The 22411-nt window shown below is 41.0% G+C and overlaps 1 protein-coding gene across 2 annotated transcripts in view; it reads right to left on the bottom strand.

The window, feature by feature from the left end:
* Nucleotides 1–21957, bottom strand: part of LOC139406792 (F-box only protein 31-like) — a 31080-nt gene extending 9123 nt beyond the window's left edge. The window contains exons 1-6 of one of the 2 annotated variants that reach the window (XM_071149832.1): nucleotides 21424–21957; nucleotides 16363–16434; nucleotides 7190–7276; nucleotides 6579–6655; nucleotides 6173–6340; nucleotides 401–475 (exon numbers count right to left, since the gene is read on the bottom strand). In XM_071149832.1, coding sequence (XP_071005933.1) covers nucleotides 401–475; nucleotides 6173–6340; nucleotides 6579–6655; nucleotides 7190–7276; nucleotides 16363–16434; nucleotides 21424–21817 — 873 coding nt within the window. In that variant the 5' untranslated portion in view covers nucleotides 21818–21957. The remainder of the gene's footprint in view (nucleotides 1–400; nucleotides 476–6172; nucleotides 6341–6578; nucleotides 6656–7189; nucleotides 7277–16362; nucleotides 16435–21423) is intronic. The other variant, XM_071149841.1, reaches the window with a different exon arrangement.
* Between the last annotated feature and the right edge of the window lie 454 nt (nucleotides 21958–22411).

Raw genomic sequence — 22411 nt, 5'->3', positions numbered from 1 at the left:
GGAAACGTTAATTGCTTTGCCACATTTCTTAAATGTTACTTTAGTGCCTTGTTGCATACAATATTTATGTTTTGATTGTGTTCGCTAAAGCAAGACACATCATTCACCCAGGTTTTGTCAAAATCGGACCAGTGCCGTCTGAGATATCGCGTGACTAATGTACGAACGAACGGAGACAGATCCACAGTCCCCTCCATGAGTTCATGAGGGACAACAGCGAACTTTCAGTATGATCGGAACATTGAGGTTGTGTGTTTGTAAAAAGTGCTATACTATGTGATTTATTGATTCCATGTTCAATTAATACATTTATTTTACAAATGCATAGTTGCCTCAGCCATATGATAACAATATAAAAAGTGTTGTGAAGTGACAAGAGACCCCTCTCTCTCCTCCTCACCTCCTGCCTCCCCCCTGGCATGCGGTGATGATCTGTCTGGTTGCACTTAGTCGAGAACTCATCCTTCTTCCCAGTCTGGAAATAAGAAAAGACATTGCAGCTTTTATCACAAAGCCATGGAAGACGTGTGTCATCAGCTAGGCCAATGGCTGACAGATATAGCCAAACTCTCGCTCTCTCCTGGGGGAGTTCCCCAAGGTTTTATGACTTAACAACCGGATCGTAAATACCTGGCAGAAACTCTACCTTTGGCTCTACAGTATTAAGAATGGAATGTCTGAGTGTTACATAGACTCTTGCCAAATAACTTAAACATCAAACATGGAACATTGAAACAATATACTTCAACATCCAAATCTAGGTAATGATGAGAAATGGAATATGGAAAATTCATGTCTATTTTGTGAGGTCATTAAAATGATCAGAAAGACTGTATAACAAGAACTAGACACCCTCATAGATACAGTTCAGGTTTGCATTTAAATGTTGTATAAAATAAATGATTAAGTATAAGAATACTTGAAGATGAAATGTGATTTTAGCCTTCGAAGTTAGATAATTGTTTTTCATATAAACTTTTGCCAAGTCAGTAACCACGCCCACGTGAGCACAGACTTCGTGTCAACATAATGGAATGACCCCTTTATATCCAAGCTTAAAATAACTAATACAATTTACATTAGACCAGAGAACGTGAGGACGTGGCCCACACGTCAAAATGGTTGGAATTTAAATACAGACCAGACAATGTGGAGCGGTGGCTACATGGCGTACAAATGGTTTAAAACTACAACACCAGAAAATGGTAAGACCCTCTGAAACTCTCGAGTGAAGAAGATAAAGATCACACTGGAACATTCAGTCTACAGCTGTTTAAGTACTGGTAGTCTAGTAAACTCGACCAAAGACCACCGCGTGTGTAACAGCTGGAGTATCCATTCAATTTCCTCTCACCACCATAGGTATCTCCGAAGGATCCATTCTAATATCAATTTGAAACGGACACTCTTAAGATAAAGAAGCCTACTACAACTACAAAGGACATTGTGACCTCTGGTGGACAAACCAGTCTTAAATCCCTCGAACTACTCGCCAAAGACAGACGAGTGGTTTCAGACACAGAGAAAGACACCTAAGCGTAAATATATGTTGCATTTCTAAATCCTAATGAGCGGTTGTTTGGGTGCTAAATATCCATATTTACAGTCAGCGTATTTTCCAAATGTATGTACGATAAGTCCACTACTTTCTCTCTCCCACTCTTTCCCCACCCACTTTCCATTGTGTAACAAGCCATCATATCGGGTTAGTCCACTAGGGACTTTTCATTGCATTATGTTAGTAATCAATATAGCCTTCACCGAGTGGTTGTTTATGTAATTCTGTGTGATTATTTAGTTAATTATTTATTTCCTAAGCCAATTTGTATATCGCTGATTCATCACTTAGGCTAGGGTTCGTGCAGATATCCAAGAATTTTGCGACGTTCAGAATGAGACTGATGAGGTAACAATACATTAATAAGTGACTTATCTATAGACAAATATATCTTATAATCGAGTAATAATTAAACAGTAGGTAATTATTTGATAAATAGCAGTCATCACATTAATGATAGTCCCGTCACAGGGGACTACGTCACCACACAGTGAGTGCACTGCTTACACATAAAAGGTAGAACAATAGTAGTGAACATGACTATTTAAGCACAATAATCACATAATTATCTCCCTTACTATACAAAAGTAGTTAACTGGAATGGACTTCCTGTGAGTTAACGTTAAGTCCTCTATTTAGGGGAATTTGAGCAGATCTGGACAGGTTCCGACCAAAATTTTTTATTACAGAGCGCTTTGTGTACTTCGCAACATCAATTTCTGTGCACCATTGTCCTGCTTCACATGCTACTATCTGCTCTCATCTGAAATGCAGTACGTGAAATCTGACACCTCATTTGCATAGTGAGCGACAAGTCACATTTTCTGGCCCATCCAGACAAAGGATCGAATTTCTCTGGCTTGTAAACCTTGCAGCTCCGCTTACAATACAGCATATGGAATGGGAGACTAGCGATTGCAGCAAACGCAGTCTCCTCTCGCTGTGATGTTCTCGGACGGATTTAGAATTGAAACAAAACCCCTTTCTCTTGGTCCCAGAGGAACAAAATCACCTTGTGCTTACAGCCATAGCCACAGGAAGAAGGGGTGTTTAAATTTGTATATCTATATATACAGTTCAAGTTGGAAGTTCACAGACACCTTAGCCAAATACATTTAAAGTCAATGTTCACAATTCCTGACATTTAATCCTATTCCCTGTTTTAGGATCACCACTTTATTTTAAGAATGTGAAATGTCAGAATAATATTAGAGAGAAGGATTTATTTCAGCTTTTATTTCTTTCATCACATTCCCAGTGGGTCAGACGTTTACATTCATACACTCAATTAGTATTTGGAAGCATTGCCTTTAAATTGTTTAACTTGGATCAAACGTTTTGGGTAGCCTTCCACAAGCTTCCCACAATAAGTTGGGTGAATTTTGGCCCATTCCTCCTGACAGAGCTGGTGTAACTGAGCTCTGAGACAGAGCTGTAACTGAGCTCTTGACAGAGCTGGAGTCAGGTTTGTAGGCCTCCTTGCTCGCACACGCCTTTTCAGTTCTGCCCACATATTTTCTATGGGATTAAGGTCAGGGCTTTGTGATGGCCACTCCAATACCTTGACTTTGTTGTCGTTAAGCCATTTTCTACAACTTTGGAAGTATGCTTGGGGTCTTTGTCAATTTGGAAGACCCATTTGCGACCAAGCTTTAACTTCCTCCAAACAGAACGATGGTCATTATGGCCAAACGGTTCTATTTTTGTGTCATCAAATAAGAGGACATTTCTCCAAAAAGTACGATCTTTGTCCCCATGTGCAGTTGCAAACCGTAGTCTGGCTTTTTTATGGTGGTTTTGGAGCAGTGGCTTCTTCCTTGCTGAGCGGCCATTCAGGTTATATCGATATAGGACTTGTTTTTCTGTGGATATAGATACTTATGTACCCGTTTCCTCCAACATCTTCACATGGTCCTTTGCTGGGATTGATTTGCACTTTTCACACCAAAGTACGTTCATCTATAGGAGACAGAACGCGTCTCCTTCCTGAGATGGCTATGTGGTCCCATGGTGCTTATACTTGCGAACTATTGTTTGTACAGATGAACGTGGTACCGTCAGGCATTTGTAAATTGCTCCCAAGGATGAACCAGACTTGTGGAGGTCTACACATTTTTTTCTGAGGTCTTGGCTGAGTTCTTTTGATTTTCCCATGATGTCAAGCAAAGAGGCACTGAGTTTGATGGTAGGCCTTGAAATACATCCACAGGTACACCTCCAATTGACTCAAATTATGTCAATTAACCTATCAGAGGCTTCTAAAGCCACAACGTAATTTCTGGAATTTTCCAAACTGTTTAAAGGCACAGTCAACTTTGTGTATGTAAACTTCTGACCCACTGGAATTGCGATACAGTGAATTATAAGTGAAATAATCTGTCTGTAAACAATTGTTGGAAAAATTACTTGTGTCATGCACAAAGTAGATGTCCTAACCGACTTGCCAAAACTATAGTTTGTTAACAAGAAATTTGTGGAGTGGTTGAAAAACGAGTTTTAATGACTCCAACCAAAGTGTATGTAAACTTCCGACTTCAATTGTATGTATATATCTACTCATTCAAGAGTTTCTTTATTTCCACTATTTTCTACATTGTAGAATAATAGTGAAGACAAACTATGAAATCATGTAATAACCAAAAAACGTGTTAAACAAATCAAATATATTTAGATTTTTCAAAGTAGTCACACTTTACCTTGATGACAGCTTTCTATACTCTTGGCATTCTCTCAACTAGCTTTACCTGGAATGCTTTTACAACTGTCTTGAAGGAGTCCCCACATATGCTGAGTACTTGTTGGCTGCTTTTCCTTCACTCTGCGGTCCAACTCATCACAAACCATCTCAATTGGGTTGAGGTCGGATGATTGTGGAGGCCAGGTCAACTGATACAGCACTCCATTACTCTACTTTTTGGTCAAATAGCCCAGGGGTGTGTTTTGGGTCATTGTCATGTTGAAAAACCAGCAGTATACCACCCTGCATCCCACTGTTGGCTTGCTTTTGAAGCTAAGCAGGGTTGGTCCTGGTCAGTCCCAGGATGGGAGACCAGTCACCATTTCCTCTGGTCTAAAAATATATATAACTATATTATGTTTTGAAAAATAGATTTTTTCACAAATTTAGTGCACTGGGCATTTAATAGTATTACCGGACCGACATACCGTAGACGTCTGTAGCGCGGGCAAACATTTTTTTCAGCATCTCCGCTTTGGCAAAAAAGGTAGTTGCATAATTAAGAACAGTATGTATCAGGATTCAATAGTTGGAAATGTAGGAGTTGTTGCCCTGTCCTTTTCTCTGCGATTGTCATTCTAATGGAATTTCAGAAAGAACAAAACAGTCCTCAAACATTTAAATCAAAAAGGTGAAAAGTTATGGGAAAAGACACATCTACATTAAATTAAATATTTTTCTTGATCAAATAACATGGAAAACAAGCACTTTTTGTGCAGTATTAATTTACCATCCTTACAAACTACTTTGCGATGTTAGCTAGGGTTGTGGGTTCGATTCCCACGTGGGACCAGCCCGAAAAAGTATGCACTCACTAGTAAGTTGCTCTGGATAAGATTGTCTACTAAAATGGAAAAGGGATGAATAGACCATTTCAGTTCCCATCGAAATAAGTTGCATTTACAAAGTATTTCAAGAAACTGAAAAACATATCAAGCAAGTATTTTTATATTCACACAAGTATTATCAGATTAACTGTTTTGTATAGATAATTATCAGACTCAAGTTACAAATGCTGGTAAACACTCCAATACATTTAGTTTACATTTTTTCACAAAAGTAGTGCACTGGGCCTTTACTAGTCCTGTATTAGCAGACCAATATAGGACGTCTTCATTGCGGGCAATTTTGTTTATATATAGCCCTACTCCACCACTTTTGTTGGACAGGAAAAAAATTATATATGATTTTTCATATTTGTACTTCACACCTCAGGTATATTTATTTTTACCAGAAAGGCGATATTTTAATCTTTTTGGGACTATAAGTATTACTAGGTATTGTTTATGGCCCTCATTATAAATAATTAATTTGGGGGGTGTCTATTTAGGCAAATCTTTGACATATTTAAACAGGTAAGAGATGCACTACGCAGAAATCGCTCTGCCATTTCCTGGTTGCTAAAATTCTAATAGTTAGCTTACTTTCAGTTTGTGACAAATCAAACAAGTATAGTGTAGAGAATCATTGTACCAATCTAAACCGCAGAAGAAAAAAGATTATACAACCAAATATATTGTATTTTCAGCTGTTTGAAGCTGGTGTTCAAAAACGAAAATAAGACGCAAAAACTAAACTGAAGAACAGGACTTATAGAAATAGTGTACATAGAACAGATCTACCGCTCCTTAGACTTGCTTTCAATGAGAATTATAGATTTATAACTCACATTTCTATGTGAATTTCTCAGGTCGCCCAAAAAGTTACATATTGCAGCTTTAAGGAGGGATCACAGAATGCCATCCAGGTCAAGAGGAGCGATCAGCCAATCATTATTCTCATTAAAAAGAACTGCAGGTGGCAGAAAAATAAATAAATCGCAAACATTAGCTTTACTGTCCGTTCAGAACACAACAGAAGAAAAAAAATGGACTCACTTGGATGTCCCCCTTGTGAGGGCCCTTGTGTCCGTACATGCACTCTACCGCCACCTTGTTGCTCTCCCACATGTGGATGCGGAAGAGTGGCCGCCTCCTCATGGGATCCTCGACCCGAGGGTCGTGGGGGGGCAGGTACATCCAGCCAATGATGAACAGCCCGTCAACCTGGAGAGGGATGCGTGGTGGTAGCGGAGTAAAGGGAGAGAGAAAAGTCATCCCCTGACACAAGTAACATGTTTTGATGGGAAAATAGACACATTTTTGTCCCCCTCTACAACCATGTGTGCTGAACAATTTAAAGACTGAAAATGTTTAAATGTGATAAAGAGGGGACACAACTGTGTAGGTGTGTGTGTGTGTGTGTGTGTGTGTGTGTGTGTGTGTAAACACACTAATTGCGTACCACCACGTTGAGCAGCCCTCCGTACGGGCCTATGTCAGGCTGCCAAAGACCCAGGATGTGTCTGTATGGGTGCAGCACTGCAACACAACAGCGCAACAAAGGGTTAATACACCAAAACAGTGGTGAACCGTTCAAATCGCAGGACATCACAGCAATACATAAGAGTTTGGACTGAGAAACTGATGACAACTCAACAGAGCATATCACCGTGGTGGAGGTCTGGCCTCACCTCAAGGACAGCAGATATGGAGGGGGCATATCGTTATTGTACTCTACGCACGCACATGTGAAGTTATATCCAAGTGCATGAAAAAAACTTAAGAGTGTATAATGTCAGAGTAAACAGGGAGCGGTCACTGTAAGCACTAACCATGTTGACTAGCATGCTAAATGCGCACATTCATTTTCCAGTACCATTCCTAGTAGTCAGACGTCCGAGTTAAGGTAAGGAGCAAAGTGCAGATTCACCCCTTCAAAACCACGTCACACAGTCGGTGAGCACATGGTATTTGTCGCAACTGGCTACAACACAGGAGTCAGTCACACACTAGCATGTTAAAAGCCACACGCGTGTTGAGCCAGTCAGGTCAGGCATGTGCTGCAGTACATACAGTGCCTGTACACGTCCCTGTAGTCCATGTGCTCGTAGTCCGGTAGGAGCTTCATAAAGCGGCCAGACTTCACCCGAGGGTTCACACCTGGACAGGTACACCACAACAGTGGGCAGACTAATCAAGTTTCAAGTTTTAAAATGTCACATTCACAAGTACAGTGAAATGCCTTTCTTGCAAACGCTAAACCCAGCAATCAATATCAATGTAGTACAACAACAAAAACATAAGGTAGAACAAAAACACACAAGAACACAAGAAATAAAAATATGAGAAAGTAAGCTAAAGTGCCATCAGAAAGTATTCACACCCCTTTACTTTTTCCACATTTTGCTGTGTTACAGCCTGAATTTAAAATGGATTACATTGAGATTTTGTGTCACTGGCCTACCACACACAATACCCCATAATGTCAAAGTGGAATTTTGTTTGTAGAAGATTTGTGGTTGTATCCTTATTGACTCGACCTGCCAGCTTTTCATTTTTTATTCATTTTGAGTAAAAATGTACATAATAATTTGCATGGACTCATTCTGTGTTCAATCATAGTGGTTAACATGATTGTTTTAGGACTACCCCATCTCTGTACCCCACACATACAGATAATTGTAAGGTCCCTCAATCCAGTGGTTAATTTCAAGCACAGATTCAACCACAAAGAGCAGGGAAGTGTTTTAATGCCTCGCAAAGGGCCTCGATTGGTAGATGTGTAAATATAAACAGACACTGAATATCCCTTTGTAGTGCTTTTTGGAGGTCGGTTCGATTATTTTAAAATAATCACGGTTTTGGTTTCGATTAAAATTTTGTCTACATTAATTGTATTATGAAATAAAGACGCTACAATGCCCACAATAGTGAAATGTAATTGCCAAAACATTGAAACTATTCCATTGCCTATGTCAGGTCTACATTGGGTAGACAGAGGTCGACCGATTATGATTTTTCAACGTCGAAAGCTGGTGGTTCCTTTTTACATGAGTTTTCAATATTCCCAGGTAAGAAGTTAGGTTGTAATTATTATAGGAATTACAGGACTATTTCTATTTCTCTCTATACGATTTGTATTTCATATACCTTTGACTATTGGATGTTCTTATAGGCACTTTAGTATTGCCAGTGTAACAGTATAGCTTCCGTCCCTCTCCTCACTCCTACATGGGCTCGAACCAGGAACACAACGACAACAGCCACCCTCGAAGCTGCGTTACCCATGCAGAGCAAGGGGAACAACTACTCCAAGTCTCAGAGCGAGTGATGTTTGAAACGCTATTAGCGCGCACCCCGGTAACTAGCTAGCCATTTCACGTCGGCTACACCAGCCTAATCTCGGGAGTTGATAGGCTTGAAGTCATAAACAGCGCAATGCTTGAAGCACAGCGAAGAGCTGCTGGCAAAACGCACTAAAGTGCTGTTTGAATGAATGCTTACGAGCCTGCTGCTGCCTGCCACCGCTCAGTCAGACTGCTCAATCAAATCATAGACTTAATTATAACATAATAACACACAGAAATACGAGCCTTAGGTCATTAATATGGTTGAATCCCGGAAACTATCATCTCGAAAACAAAACATTTATTCTTTCAGTGAAATACAGAACCGTTCCGTATTTTATCTAACGGGTGGCATCCATATGACACAAATTCACCTGGTTAATATTGCCTGCTAACCTGGATTTCTTTTAGCTAAATATGCAGGTTTAAAAATATATACTTGTGTATTGATTTTAAGAAAGGCATTGATGTTTATGGTTAGGTACACGTTGGAGCAACGACAGTCCTTTTTCGCAAATGCGCACCGCATCGATTATATGCAACGCAGGACACGCTAAATAAACTAGTAATATCATGAACCATGTGTAGTTATAACTAGTGATTATGATTGATTGATTGTTTTTTTATAAGATAAATTTAATGCTAGCTAGCAACTTACCTTGGCTTCTTACTGCATTCGCGTAACAGGCAGTCTCCTCGTGAGGCAGGTGGTTAGAGGATTGGACTAGTAAACCATAAGGTTGCAAGATTGAATCCCCGAGCTGACAAGGTAAAAATCTGTCGTTCTGCCTCTGAACAAGGCAGTTAACCCACCGTTCCTAGGCTGTCATTGAAAATAAAAATGTGTTCTTAACTGACTTGCCTAGTTAAATAAAGGTGTTAAAAAAAATACAAAAATACAAAAATCGGCGTCCAAAAATACCGATTTCCGATTGTTATGAAAACTTGAAAATCGGCCATAATTAATCTGCCATTTCAATTAATCGGTCGACCTCTAGTAGACATCAGAAAAACAGGAAATTACTATGAAATGAATTTTTTTTCAGTTGTGTATATTACTTTGTTTCTATTTTATTACTTAATTTGTTTTCATTCCATAAAGTAATCCTCTCTGCTCAGGCAGTAGCAGTCAGGCCATCTAACATTGTGTTCCCCATACTGTAATGTCTTTAGTTATCCTATTTTTATTGAACAAATATTTAAATGCAACAATGTCAAAGATTTGATTGAGTTACAATTCATAAAGAAATCAGTCAATTGACAGACCCCATTAGACCCTAATCTATGGATTTTACCTGACTGGGCATACAGATACGCATCTGTTGGTCACAGATACTTTTTTTGTGTCTATATATGGTATATGTGGACAACCCTTCAAATGAGTGGATTCTACTATTTCAGCCACACCGTTGCTAGCAGGTGTATAAAAATCAAGCACACAGTCTTGCAATTTCCATAGTCAAATATTGGCAGTAGAATGGCCTTCCTAAAGAGCTGTGACTTTCAACATGGCATTGTCATAGGATGCCACCTTTCCAACTAGTCAGTTTATCACATTTCTGCCCTGCTAGAGCTGCCCCAGTCAACTGTAGGTGCTGTTATTGTGAAGTGGAAACATCTAGGAGACACAATGGCTCAGCTGAGAAGTGGTACGTTACACAAGCTCACAGAACGGGACCGCTGAGTGCTGGAGCACGTAGCGTGTAAAAATTGTCTGTCCTCAGTTGCAACACTCACTGAACTGTTCGTTGGGAACTATATGAAATGGTTTTCCATGGCCGAGCAGCCGCACACAAGCCTAAGATCACCTTGTGCAATGCCATGTGTTGGCTGGAGTGGTGTGAAGCTCACCGCCATTGGACTCTGGAGCAATGGAAATGCGATCTCTGGAGGGATGAATCGCGCTTCATCATCTGGGACTCCGACAGACAAATCTGGGTTTGGCGGATGCCAAGAGAACGCTACCTGCCCCAATGCACAGTGCCAACTGTAAAGTTTGTTGGAGGAGAAATAATGGTCTGGGGCTGTTTTTGATGGTTCAGGCTCCTTCCAGTGAAAGGAAATGAACGCTACAGCATACAATGACATTCTAGACAATTCTGTGCTTCCAACTTTGTGGCAACAGTTTGGGGACAGCCGTTTCCTGTTTCAGTATGACAATGCCCCCCGGGCTCATTACAGAAATGGTTTGTCGAGATCGGTGTGGAAGAACTTGACTGGCCTGCACAGAGCCCTGACCTCTGCCCCATCGAACACCTATGGGATGAATTAGAAATGCCGACTGCTAGCCAAGCCTAATCGTCCAATATCGGTGCCCGACCTCACTAATGCTCGTGGCTGAATGGAAGCAAGTCCTCGCAGCAATGTTCCAACATCTAGTGGAAAGCCTTACCAGAAGAGTGAAGCAGCAAAGGGGGGACCAACCAACTTTTATTGTCCTCAGCACAAGCTGCACCTGTGTAATGATCATGCGGTTTAATCCGATTCTTGATATGCTACAACTGGCAGGTGGATGGATTACCTCGGCAATGGAGAAATGCTCACCAACAGGGACGTAAACAAATTTGTGCACAGAATTTGAGATAAATAATATTTGTGCGTATGGAACATTTCTGGGATCTTTTATTTCATCTCATGAAACCAAAACTTTACATGTTGCATTTATATTTTTGTTCAGTGTAGCTAGCCTGCCTAAGTATGATGCAAAGCTGTCTGACAAAATAATTTTACTATTTCTTCTAGAGTAGAGAAGATATACTTTCACGGTCCCTCTCGTCATTATGTTGTGTACATTCCTCCCTCAACGCGGTCTGTGTGTATCTAACCTAACTTTGCGGGCGTAAAAGTGTATCCGTCCAGAGATCTGTATACAATGATGAGATGCTCATGTCTATGGCCTAACAATGGGGGCCGTTGTTCGAAAGGCGGGAAGGCAAGCGACAAGTTTAGGTCAAAAATAAAGCCAAAGAAACGCATTGGTATTATTTAGAACAGACTGTGGCGAGAGTGAAACCTCTGATCCGTCAGCCATAAAAAAAAAGTTTTAAATGGTGCAATGGATTATAGTCATTGTAGTTAATTACCACATTTCTGCACTGAACTAGGTTGAATATTAGTTTAATGAAACCTACAACTCAGCGTCCCACAGTTCTTGACTTGATTCCTCCAATTTATCTTATGAATGATTTTGTCTCTAGAGAAAATGAGTGTTGGGCTGACAAAAAATGAAAAAACTAAATGGAATTCAAGTATTGAACAGACTTCGGTCAATTAGTTGTTTAATAATCGAAAATTTGGTTAATCGCTCAGCACTACCTTTGAGCATGGTGAAGTTATTAATTAGGCATTGGATGGCGTATCCCAATCACTACAAAGATGCAGGTGCTTTCATAACTCAGTTGCCTGCGAGGAAGGAAACAGCTCAGGGATTTCCCTATATGGCCAATCATGATTTTAAAACCGTTACAGATTTGAATGGTTGTGATTTGAAAAAACTGCAGATGGCTCCACAACATTGTAGTTGCTTTCTAATTGACATTGTAAAAGGAGGAAGTCAAATCCAATCAAATATCAACATAACACATCACCACTCTTCATATTTTCAAGCATGGTGGTGGCATGCTTGTCATCGACAAGGACTAGAGTTTAGGATAAAAAGAAAAACAGAATACATCTAAGCACAGGCAAAATCCTAGAGGAAAACCGGGTTAAGTCTGTATTCCAACAGACACTGGGTGACAAATTCACATTTCAACAGTACAATAAGCTAAAACACAATGCTAAATCTACATTGGAGTTACTTACCAAGATGACATTGAATGTTCCTGAGTGGCCTAGTTACAGTTTGGACCTAAATCGTCTTGAAAATCTATGGCAAGACTTGAAAATGGCTTTCTAGCAAAGATCAACAACGAACTTGACAGAGCTTGAAGAATTTTTAAAAGAACGTGCAAATATTGTACAATCGATGTGTGCTAAGATCTTAATGAGTTACCCAAAGACTACATGTTTCTAACATGTATCATCTCAGGGGGTGAATACTTATCGAATCAATATAGTTTCATTTTTCATAATATTTTATAAAATGTTTGAATTTTTCTTCCACTGTGACAGAGTATTTTCTGTAGATTGACCAAAAATAACAAATCAATTTTTGCAGGGATACTGGAGTGATAGAGGTACAGTTGAAGTCGGAAGTTTACGGTTGGCGTCATTAGAACTAATTTTTCAACCACTCCACAAATTTCTTGTTAAGAAACCATCGTTTTGGCAAGTCGGTTAGGACATCTACTTTGTGCAAGACAATACATTTTTCCAACAATTGATTACAGACAGATTACTTCACTGTATCACAATTCCAGTGGGTCAGAAGTTTACATACACTAAGTTGACTGTGCCTTTAAACAGCTTTGAAATTCCAGAAAATGATGTCATGGCTTTAGAAGCTTCTGATAGGCTAATTGACATCATTTGAGTCAATTGGAGGTGTACCTGTGAATGTATTTAAATGCCTACCTTCAAACTAAGTGCCTCTTTGTTTGACAACATGGGAAAATCAAAAGAAATCAGCCAAGACCTCCACAAGTCTGGATCATCCATGGGAGCAATTTCCAAATGCCTGAAAGTACCACATTCAGCTGTACAAACAATAGTATGCAAGTATAAACTCCATGGGACCACGCAGCCTTCATACCGCTCAGGAAGGAGACGTGTTCTGTCTCCTAGATATGAACGTACCTTGGTGTGAAAAGTGCAAATCAATCCCAGAACAGCAGCAAAGGACCTTGTGAAGATGCTGGAGGAAACAGGTACAAAAGTATCCATATCCACAGTAAAACGAGTCCTATATCGACAAAACCTGAATGGCCGCTCAGCAAGGAAGAAGTCACTGCTCCAAAACCGTCATAAAAAAGCCAGACTACAGTTTGCAACTGCACATGGGGACAAAGATCGTACTTTTCTGAGAAATGTACTCTGGTCTGATGAAACAAAAATAGAACTGTTTGGCCATAATGACCATTGTTATGTTTGGAGGAAAAAGGGTGTGGAAGCATCATGTTGTGGGGGTGCTTTGCTGCAGGAGGGACTGGTGCACTTCAAATATATGGATATTTGAAGCGACATCTCAAGAGATCGGTCAGGAAGTTAAAGCTTGGTCACAAATGGGTCTTCCAAATGGACAAATGACCCCAAGCATACTTTCAAAGGTGTGGCAAAATGGCTTAAGGACATCAAAGTGAAGTTATTGGAGTGGCCATCACAAAGCCCTGACCGCAGTCCTATATCCTAGCATGTGCGAGCAAGGAGGCCTAACAACCTGACTCAGTTACACCAGCTCTGTCAGGAGGAATGGGCCAAAATTCACCCAACTTACTGTGGGAAGCTTGTGGAAGGCTACCCGAAACGTTTGACCCCAGTTAAACAATTTAAAGGCAATGCTACCAAATACTAATGGAGTGTATGTAAACTTCTGACCCACTGGGAATGTGATGAAATAAATAAAAAAATGAAATAAATCATCATCAATTTTTATGAGGATTAAATGTCAGGAATTGTGAAAAACTGACTTTAAATGTATTTGGCTAAGGTATGTAAACTTCCGACTTCAACTGTAGATAAAGTGCATACGGAAAATATTCAGACCCCTTTTTTTCCCACATTTTGTTACAGCCTTATTATAAAATATCTTAAAATATTTTTGTATTTCGATCTTGTCTCATCGCTGCAACTCCAATGGGCTCGGGAGGCGAAGGTCGAGTCATGCGTCCTCCGAAACATGACCCGGCAAACCACACTTCTTAACACCCACCCGCTTAACCTGGAAGCCAGCCAACCAATGTGTCGGAGAAAACATTGTTCACCTGATGACCGAGGTCAGCCTGCAGGCGCCCGGGCCTGTCACAAGGAGTTACTAGAGCGCGATGACCCAAGTAAAACCCCCCCGGCCAAACCCTCCTGTAACCCAGACAACGGACCAATTCTGCAATGCACTATGGGACTCCCAATCACGGCCGGTTGTGAAACAGCCCGGGAGCGAACCAGGGTCTGAAGTGAAGCCTCTATGACTGCGAAGCAGTGCCTTAGACCGCTGGCCACTTGGGAGCTCCCCTTTACGTTACACCCTTATTCTATAATTGATCAAATATTTACAATCTACATACAATACCCCATAATGACAAAACAAAAACAGGGTTTAAAATATTTTGGCAAATATATTAAAAATACAAAACTGAAATATCACATTTACATAAGTATTCAGACCCTTCACTCAGTACTTTGTTGAAGCACCTTTGGCAGCGATTACTGCCTTGAGTCTTCTTAGCTATGACGCCACACCTGTATTTGGGCAGTTTCTCCCATTCTTCTATGCAGATCCTCTCAAGCTCTGTCAGGTTGGATGGGGAGTGTCGCTGCACAGCTATTTTCAGGTCTCCCCAGAGATGTTCGATCAGGTTCAAGTCCAGGCTCTGTCTGGGCCACTCAAGGACATTCAGAGACTTGTCCTGAAGCTACTTCTGTGTTTTCTGGCTGTGTGCCTAGGGTCATTGTGAACCTTTGCCCCAGTCTGAGGTCCTGAGCACTCTAGAGCAGGTTTTCATCAAGGATCTCTATGTACATTGCTCCACTCATCTTTCCTCGATCCTGACCAGTCTCCCAGTCTCTTTCCCGCTGAATAACATCCACACAACAGGATGCTAACACCACCATGCTTCACTGTAGGGATGGTGCACGGTTTCCTCCAGACATGATGCTTAGCATTCAGGCCAACGAGTTCAATCTTGGTTTCATCAGACCAGAGAATTTTGTTTCTCATGGTCTGAGTGTCCATTAGGTGCCTTTTGGCAAACTCGAAGCGAGCTGTCATGTATCTTTTACTGAGGAGTGACTTCCATCTGGTCACTCTACCATAAAGGCCTGATTGGTGGAGTGCTTTAGAGATGGTTGTCCTTCTGAATGGTTCTCCACACTCAATGTGTTTGGGGACCTTCAGTGATGCTGACATTTTTTGGTATCCTTCCCAGATCTGTGCCTCAACACAATCCTATCTTAGAGCTCTACAGACAAATTATTTTAACCTCATGGCTTGATTTTTAGTCTGACATGCACTGTCAAATGTGGGACCTTACATAGACAGGTGTGTGCCTTTCCAAATAATGTCCGTGTGCCCCCCCCCCCCCCCCCTTAAGTCCACGATCAGCTCCTTGGTCTAACTGATGTTGAGGTAATTTGAGTGGGTCTAGGGTGTCTGGGATAATGGAGTTGATGTGTCCCATAACCTGCCTTTCATAGCAGCTAGTCATTGTGGCATGAGTCTGTTCGAGTGTCATTTCTGTATCTGTCGGTCTGGTGTCTGTCCATATAGTCTGTCTGGGTATGGCAGGTTGGTTCTAGTGGTGACTACAACTAGAACCAACCCAACCTAGAACCAACCTAGCCCCAAACCTGATAGCATCAACTTCATGACACAAAAACAAAGTAAGCACAATCTCTCCACCACGAAGAGCAATTTCCCACAAGCCATCTTGAGGTTACCCCTACAGTAGCAAACAACTGAGTTAATCCCCAAAGTGTCAAAGGCAAGAAAATGCCTCAAAGGGTACTATTGCTAACTACTGGAAAGTGTTTAACAGCAGCCTCTGTCCAAATGAGGTTGAGGCTAGTCAAGATGCTGGAATTTAGAGGATGAAACAGAGTCATCGATGATTTGCAGAAAGTGACAGTATGTGGTATTATTCCCAGACCTTCAATGCACAAGTGATACTAGTGTGACTTGGTTCAATTAGCCAATGTAAAGATGCCCATTGTTGTCTATGGCCCAGAGTTTTTTCTGATCGGGTCAGGAAAAACTCTTGGTCCTGATAATAAATGTTTGATGTTTTCAGAAAGAGAGAGACTCACGTTTGGCATAGAGCTCCCGACTGGACACACCCACCACCTCCATCTTGCGCAGGTCCTCCCTCATTCCAAACTCTTTGGGAGAGAGACAGAGACCGACAGACAGGCATGTGACAATGAAAGCCAAGGCAGATTGTGACAGTAGCCTAGTCATCAAAGCTATGTGTGCTTTAGCAAACTCCACTAGCATGACAACAAAATACAGGAGTTGGCATGACAATAAAAGCATGATACATGATGGCATGACAATAAAAGCACATTCAGATCTGGCCGCCTAGGCTTACAGTGCCTTGCGAAAGTATTCGGCCCCCTTGAACTTTGCGACCTTTTGCCACATTTCAGGCTTCAAACAAAGATATAAAACTGTATTTTTTGTGAAGAATCAACAACAAGTGGGACACAATCATGAAGTGGAACGACATTTATTGGATATTTCAAACTTTTTTAACAAATCAAAAACTGAAAAATTGGGCGTGCAAAATTATTCAGCCCCTTTACTTTCAGTGCAGCAAACTCTCCCCAGAAGTTCAGTGAGGATCTCTGAATGATCCAATGTTGACCTAAATGACTAATGATGATAAATACAATCCACCTGTGCGTAATCAAGTCTCCGTATAAATGCACCTGCACTGTGATAGTCTCAGAGGTCCGTCAAAAGCGCAGAGAGCATCATGAAGAACAAGGAATACACCAGGAAGGTCCGAAATACTGTTGTGAAGAAGTTTAAAGCCGGATTTGGATACAAAAGATTTCCCATGCTTTAAACATCCCAAAGAGCACTGTGCAAGCGATAATATTGAAATGGAAGGAGTTTCAGACCACTGCAAATCTACCAAGACCTGGCCATCCCTCTAAACTTTCAGCTCATACAAGGAGAAGACTGATCAGAGATGCAGCCAAGAGGCCCATGATCACTCTGGATGAACTGCAGAGATCTACAGCTGAGGTGGGAGACTCTGTCCATAGGACAACAATCAGTCGTATATTGCACAAATCTGGCCTTTATGGAAGAGTGGCAAGAAGAAAGCCATTTCTTAAAGATATCCATAAAAAGTGTTGTTTAAAGTTTGCCACAAGCCACCTGGGAGACACACCAAACATGTGGAAGAAGGTGCTCTGGTCAGATGAAACCAAAATTAAACTTTTTGGCAACAATGCAAAACGTTATGTTTGGCGTAAAAGCAACACAGCTGAACACACCATCCCCACTGTCAAACATGGTGGTGGCAGCATCATGGTTTGGGCCTGCTTTTCTTCAGCAGGGACAGGGAAGATGGTTAAAATTGATGGGAAGATGATGGAGCCAAATACAGGACCATTCTGGAAGAAAACCTGATGGAGTCTGCAAAAGACCTGAGACTGGGACGGAGATTTGTCTTCCAACAAGACAATGATCCAAAACATAAAGCAAAATCTACAATGGAATGGTTCAAAAATAAACATATCCAGGTGTTAGAATGGCCAAGTCAAAGTCCAGACCTGAATCCAATCGAGAATCTGTGGAAAGAACTGAAAACTGCTGTTCACAAATGCTCTCCATCCAACCTCACTGAGCTCGAGCTGTTTTGCAAGGAGGAATGGGAAAAAATGTCAGTCTCTCGATGTGCAAAACTGATAGAGACATATCCCAAGAGACTTACAGCTGTAATCGCAGCAAAAGGTGGCGCTACAAAGTATTAACTTAAGGGGGCTGAATAATTTTGCACGTCCAATTTTTCAGTTTTTGATTTGTTAAAAAAGTTTGAAATATCCAATAAATGTCGTTCCACTTCATGATTGTGTCCCACTTGTTGATTCTTCACAAAAAATACAGTTTTATATCTTTATGTTTGAAGCCTGAAATGTGGCAAAAGGTCGCAAAGTTCAAGGGGGCCGAATACTTTCGCAAGGCACTGTATATGAGAAATTTGCACATCCCAAATCCCAAAGCTACGCTAACACAATAATGGACTGGATACTATGAATAAAGGAAGAAATCCAAATCCAAATCCTTGTATACCAGGCAAATTCAAAATCTGGACCTCAACCAGTTCGTTCCACTGCTGATTTTCATTATTCCCCTCTAACCAAGGACTGATTTGGACCTGGGACACCAGGTGGGTGTAAGACAGAAAACCAGCAGTATTCCAGACCTCAAGGCTGGTCTGCATATCTACAGTGAACATATCATAGCTGCCTTGCTCACCATGTTTACATGATGACTTAGCTACTAGAAATCACATTGCTCTCAAATTAAAAAATGCCAGTGGACACTACTGCTCCACTTGGCAGATGTCCCAATGGCAGAGCCAATATCAGGCTGGTGCGTCTTGTACCCACAAGAACTATGGCTTTCACTGAGAAACCACTCATGCAAACGTGCATTGTTGAACTACAAGGTTCTTAAAAGTTGTAATGTACTTTTATTTGAATTTCAGTTAGATTTCAGACTTGATTTAGTTGTTTTCAGTTTGATAAAACCTTTCATTTTTATCTTATTTAATTTCAAGATTATGGACAGAAAGTAGCCCATGCAGCCTTATTCTAAAATGTATTAAATGATTGTCTTCCTCATCAATCTACACACAATAACCCATAATGACAAAGTGAAAACAGGTTTAAAAATGTTGCCAAATATATTAAAAATAAAAAACAGAAATATTTACATAAGAATTTAGATATCGGAATCGGATAATATTAGCTAAAAATGCAAACATCGGTGTCGGCCCGATGTCTAGTTTAACGTAGTTGTGAAAAACCGATGACAAAGCTGACATGCATACCTACAGTTGAAGTAGGAAGTTTACATATACCTTAGCCAAATATATTTCAAGTCAGTTTTTCACAATTCCCAATATTTAATCCTAGTAAAAATTCCCTGTCTTAGGTCAGTTAGATCACCACTTCATTTGAATGTGAAATGTCAGAATTATAGTAGAGAGAATGATTTATTTCAGCTTATTTATTTATTTCACCACACTCCCAGTGGGTCAGAAGTTTACATACAGTGGGGCAAGAAAGTATTTAGTCAGCCACCAATTGTGCAAGTTCTCCCACTTAAAAAGATGAGAGAGGCCTGTCATTTTCATCATAGGTACACTTCAACTATGACAGACAAAATTAGGAAAACAAATCCAGAAAATCACATTGTAGGATTTTTATTTTTTTTATTTTTATGAATTTATTTGCAAATGATGGTGGAAAATAAGTATTTGGTCACCTACAAACAAGCAAGATTTCTGGCTCTCACAGACCTATAACTTCTTCTTTAAGAGGCTCCTCTGTCCACTCCACCTGTATTAATGGCACCTGTTTGAACTTGTTCAGTATAAAAGAAACCTGTCCACAACCTCAAACAGTCACACTCCAAACTCCACTATGGCCAAGACCAAAGAGCTGTCAAAGGACACCAGAAACTAAATTGTAGACCTGCACCAGGCTGGGAAGACTGAATCTGCAATAGGTAAGCAGCTTGGTTTGAAGAAATCAACTGTGGGAGCAATTATTAGGAAATGGAAGACATACAGGACCACTGATAATCTCCCTCGATCTGGGGCTCCACGCAAGATCTCACCCCGTGGGGTCAAAATGATCACAAGAGCGGTGAGCAAAAATCCCAGAACCACACGGGGGACCTAGTGAATGACCTGCAGAGAGCTGGGACCAAAGTAACAAAGCCTACCATCAGTAACACACTACGCCGCCAGGGACTCAAATCCTGCAGTGCCAGACGTGTCCCCCTGCTTAAGCCAGTACATGTCCAGGCCCGTCTGAAGTTTGCTAGAGAGCATTTGGATGATCCAGAAGAAGATTGGGAGAATGTCATATGGTCAGATGAAACCAAAATATAACTTTGGTAAAAACTCAACTCGTCGTGTTTGGAGGACAAAGAATGCAGAGTTGCATCCAAAGAACACCATACCTACTGTGAAGCATGGGGGTGGAAACATCATGCTTTGGGACTGTTTTTCTGCAAAGGGACCAGGACGACTGATCCGTGTAAAAGAAAGAATGAATGGGGCCATGCATCGTGAGATTTTGAGTGAAAACCTCCTTCCATCAGCAAGGGCATTGAAGATGAGACGTGGCTGGGTCTTTCAGCATGACAATGATCCCAAACACACCGCCCGGGCAACGAAGGGGTGGCTTCGTAAGAAGCATTTCAAAGTCCTGGAGTGGCCTAGCCAGTCTCCAGATCTCAACCCTATAGAAAATCTTTGGGGGGAGTTGAAAGTCCGTGTTGCCCAGCAACATCCCCAAAACATCTAGAGGAGATCTGCATGGAGGAATGGGCCAAAATACCAGCAAGTGTGTGAAAACCCTGTGAAGACTTACAGAAAACGTTTGACCTCTGTCATTGCCAACAAAGGGTATATAACAAAGTATTGAGATAAACTTCTGTTATTGACCAAATACTTTATTTCCACCATAATTTGCAAATAAATTCATTAAAAATCCTACAATGTGATTTTCTGGATTTTTTTTCTCATTTTGTCTGTCATAGTTGAAGTGTACCTATGATGAGAATTACAGGCTTCTCTCATCTTTTTAAGTGGGAGAACTTGCACAATTGGCGGCTGACTAAATACTTTTTTGCCCCACTGTGTGTGTGTGTGTGTGTGTGTGTGTGTGTGTGTGTGTGTGTGTGTGTATATATATATATATATATATACACACACACACATATATACACACACACACCTAAAAGGGGTCCTAAAATTAAAAGCCAAATAGCTAAATGATCCACAGTTTGACCATTTTAACATAATTCCAAATGTCAGCTTTTTCAGAATTGCAGAAAATGAGCTTACATTTCTTTTTAAATCCTTGGTCCTTCAAATTAAAACAAAATCAAGTTGGTTGTGTATTTAATATAGGCAATCTCAATAAATAAAAAATACATCAAATGTGAAAAAGGGGCCATGGGGAAACAAGGATGGGAAACCATGCTATAGACTAACCTGTGGAGCAAATACTGTCAATTAATTCCCGTATGATAAAACGTCACATTTCGCATAGGACATGATAGCAGCGAATTAATGATTCTTCTCTCTGAAATGACAATGAGCGATCACTATTATTTACCCTCCGTGCATCGCCTTCTCCAGATGGTTTCCGTGTTGAGAATTTGCCTGAATTTCTTGCAGACGAGGGCCAGGTTTGGTAACTCCGTGCCCGGAAGAGATGAGAATACTTCCACTAAAATCTCTGGGGGCAGATCCAACAGGGACTGCGGGTTCGGTGGTACGGTGCTTGCACTGTCAGCAGTGGCTTCAGCAGCGGCTTCATGGGCCACGCTCGGCCCTGCCGCAGCAGAGTTTTCCGGGCCGCCGGTGACGGATTGTGTCTCACCCACAATCCGCTCCCCTTCCTCCTCGTCCATATCGGAGTCGCTTCCCTGATCCTGTTGATTATGCCGCTGACGCCGCCTGCACCTCCGAGACTGACCCACTCCGCAGAGTCTGGCACACACAGCCATCCGCAGTAGTCACCAAAGGGATAACATTACAACAGAATGTTTAGTTATACAAATCTTTGACATTACTGCACCACAACAACTGCAGTATCGACAACCTCCCTGTCCAAGCGAGCCTGGGCGGAAACACGTGACGCAAAGTCAACGTGTTCTTCTTCGTCTTCGGTATAATGGCGTTCGCAACAATTATAGGTGCATTCCGCCATCTACTGTACAGGTTGTTAATAAAGATGCCAAAGGGAAGAAATGCGGGGTTAAATTATAATAATATATATAGAAAAAAGAATCCATACAAACTACCCATAACATTTTAATTCAACTAAATCAGCCTGCTTTTCTATTCCAATCAGGTCCCAACACAGGCTCAGAAAGATCCTGCGATGGGGGGACATTTCCTGGTGACAGTAGTCCTTGCTCTAGATGGATAAAAACCTGTTTTGGCATGGACATTGTCATTGAGGGCATCCACTATTTTAAAGTAGTCAACTGGGTGGGCCTCCTATCGCTGAAGGAAGGATCACATGATACCATTTGGGATATCAGGAGGGATCAGCCAATGAATTATACTCAATTTGAATGGCCCTCCAACTGGTAATT

The sequence above is a fragment of the Oncorhynchus clarkii genome, chromosome 1, assembly GCF_045791955.1.
Source record: "Oncorhynchus clarkii lewisi isolate Uvic-CL-2024 chromosome 1, UVic_Ocla_1.0, whole genome shotgun sequence".
In the NCBI taxonomy this organism is placed as follows: Eukaryota; Metazoa; Chordata; class Actinopteri; order Salmoniformes; family Salmonidae; genus Oncorhynchus; species Oncorhynchus clarkii.
This window is presented reverse-complemented; position numbering and strand designations above follow the sequence as displayed.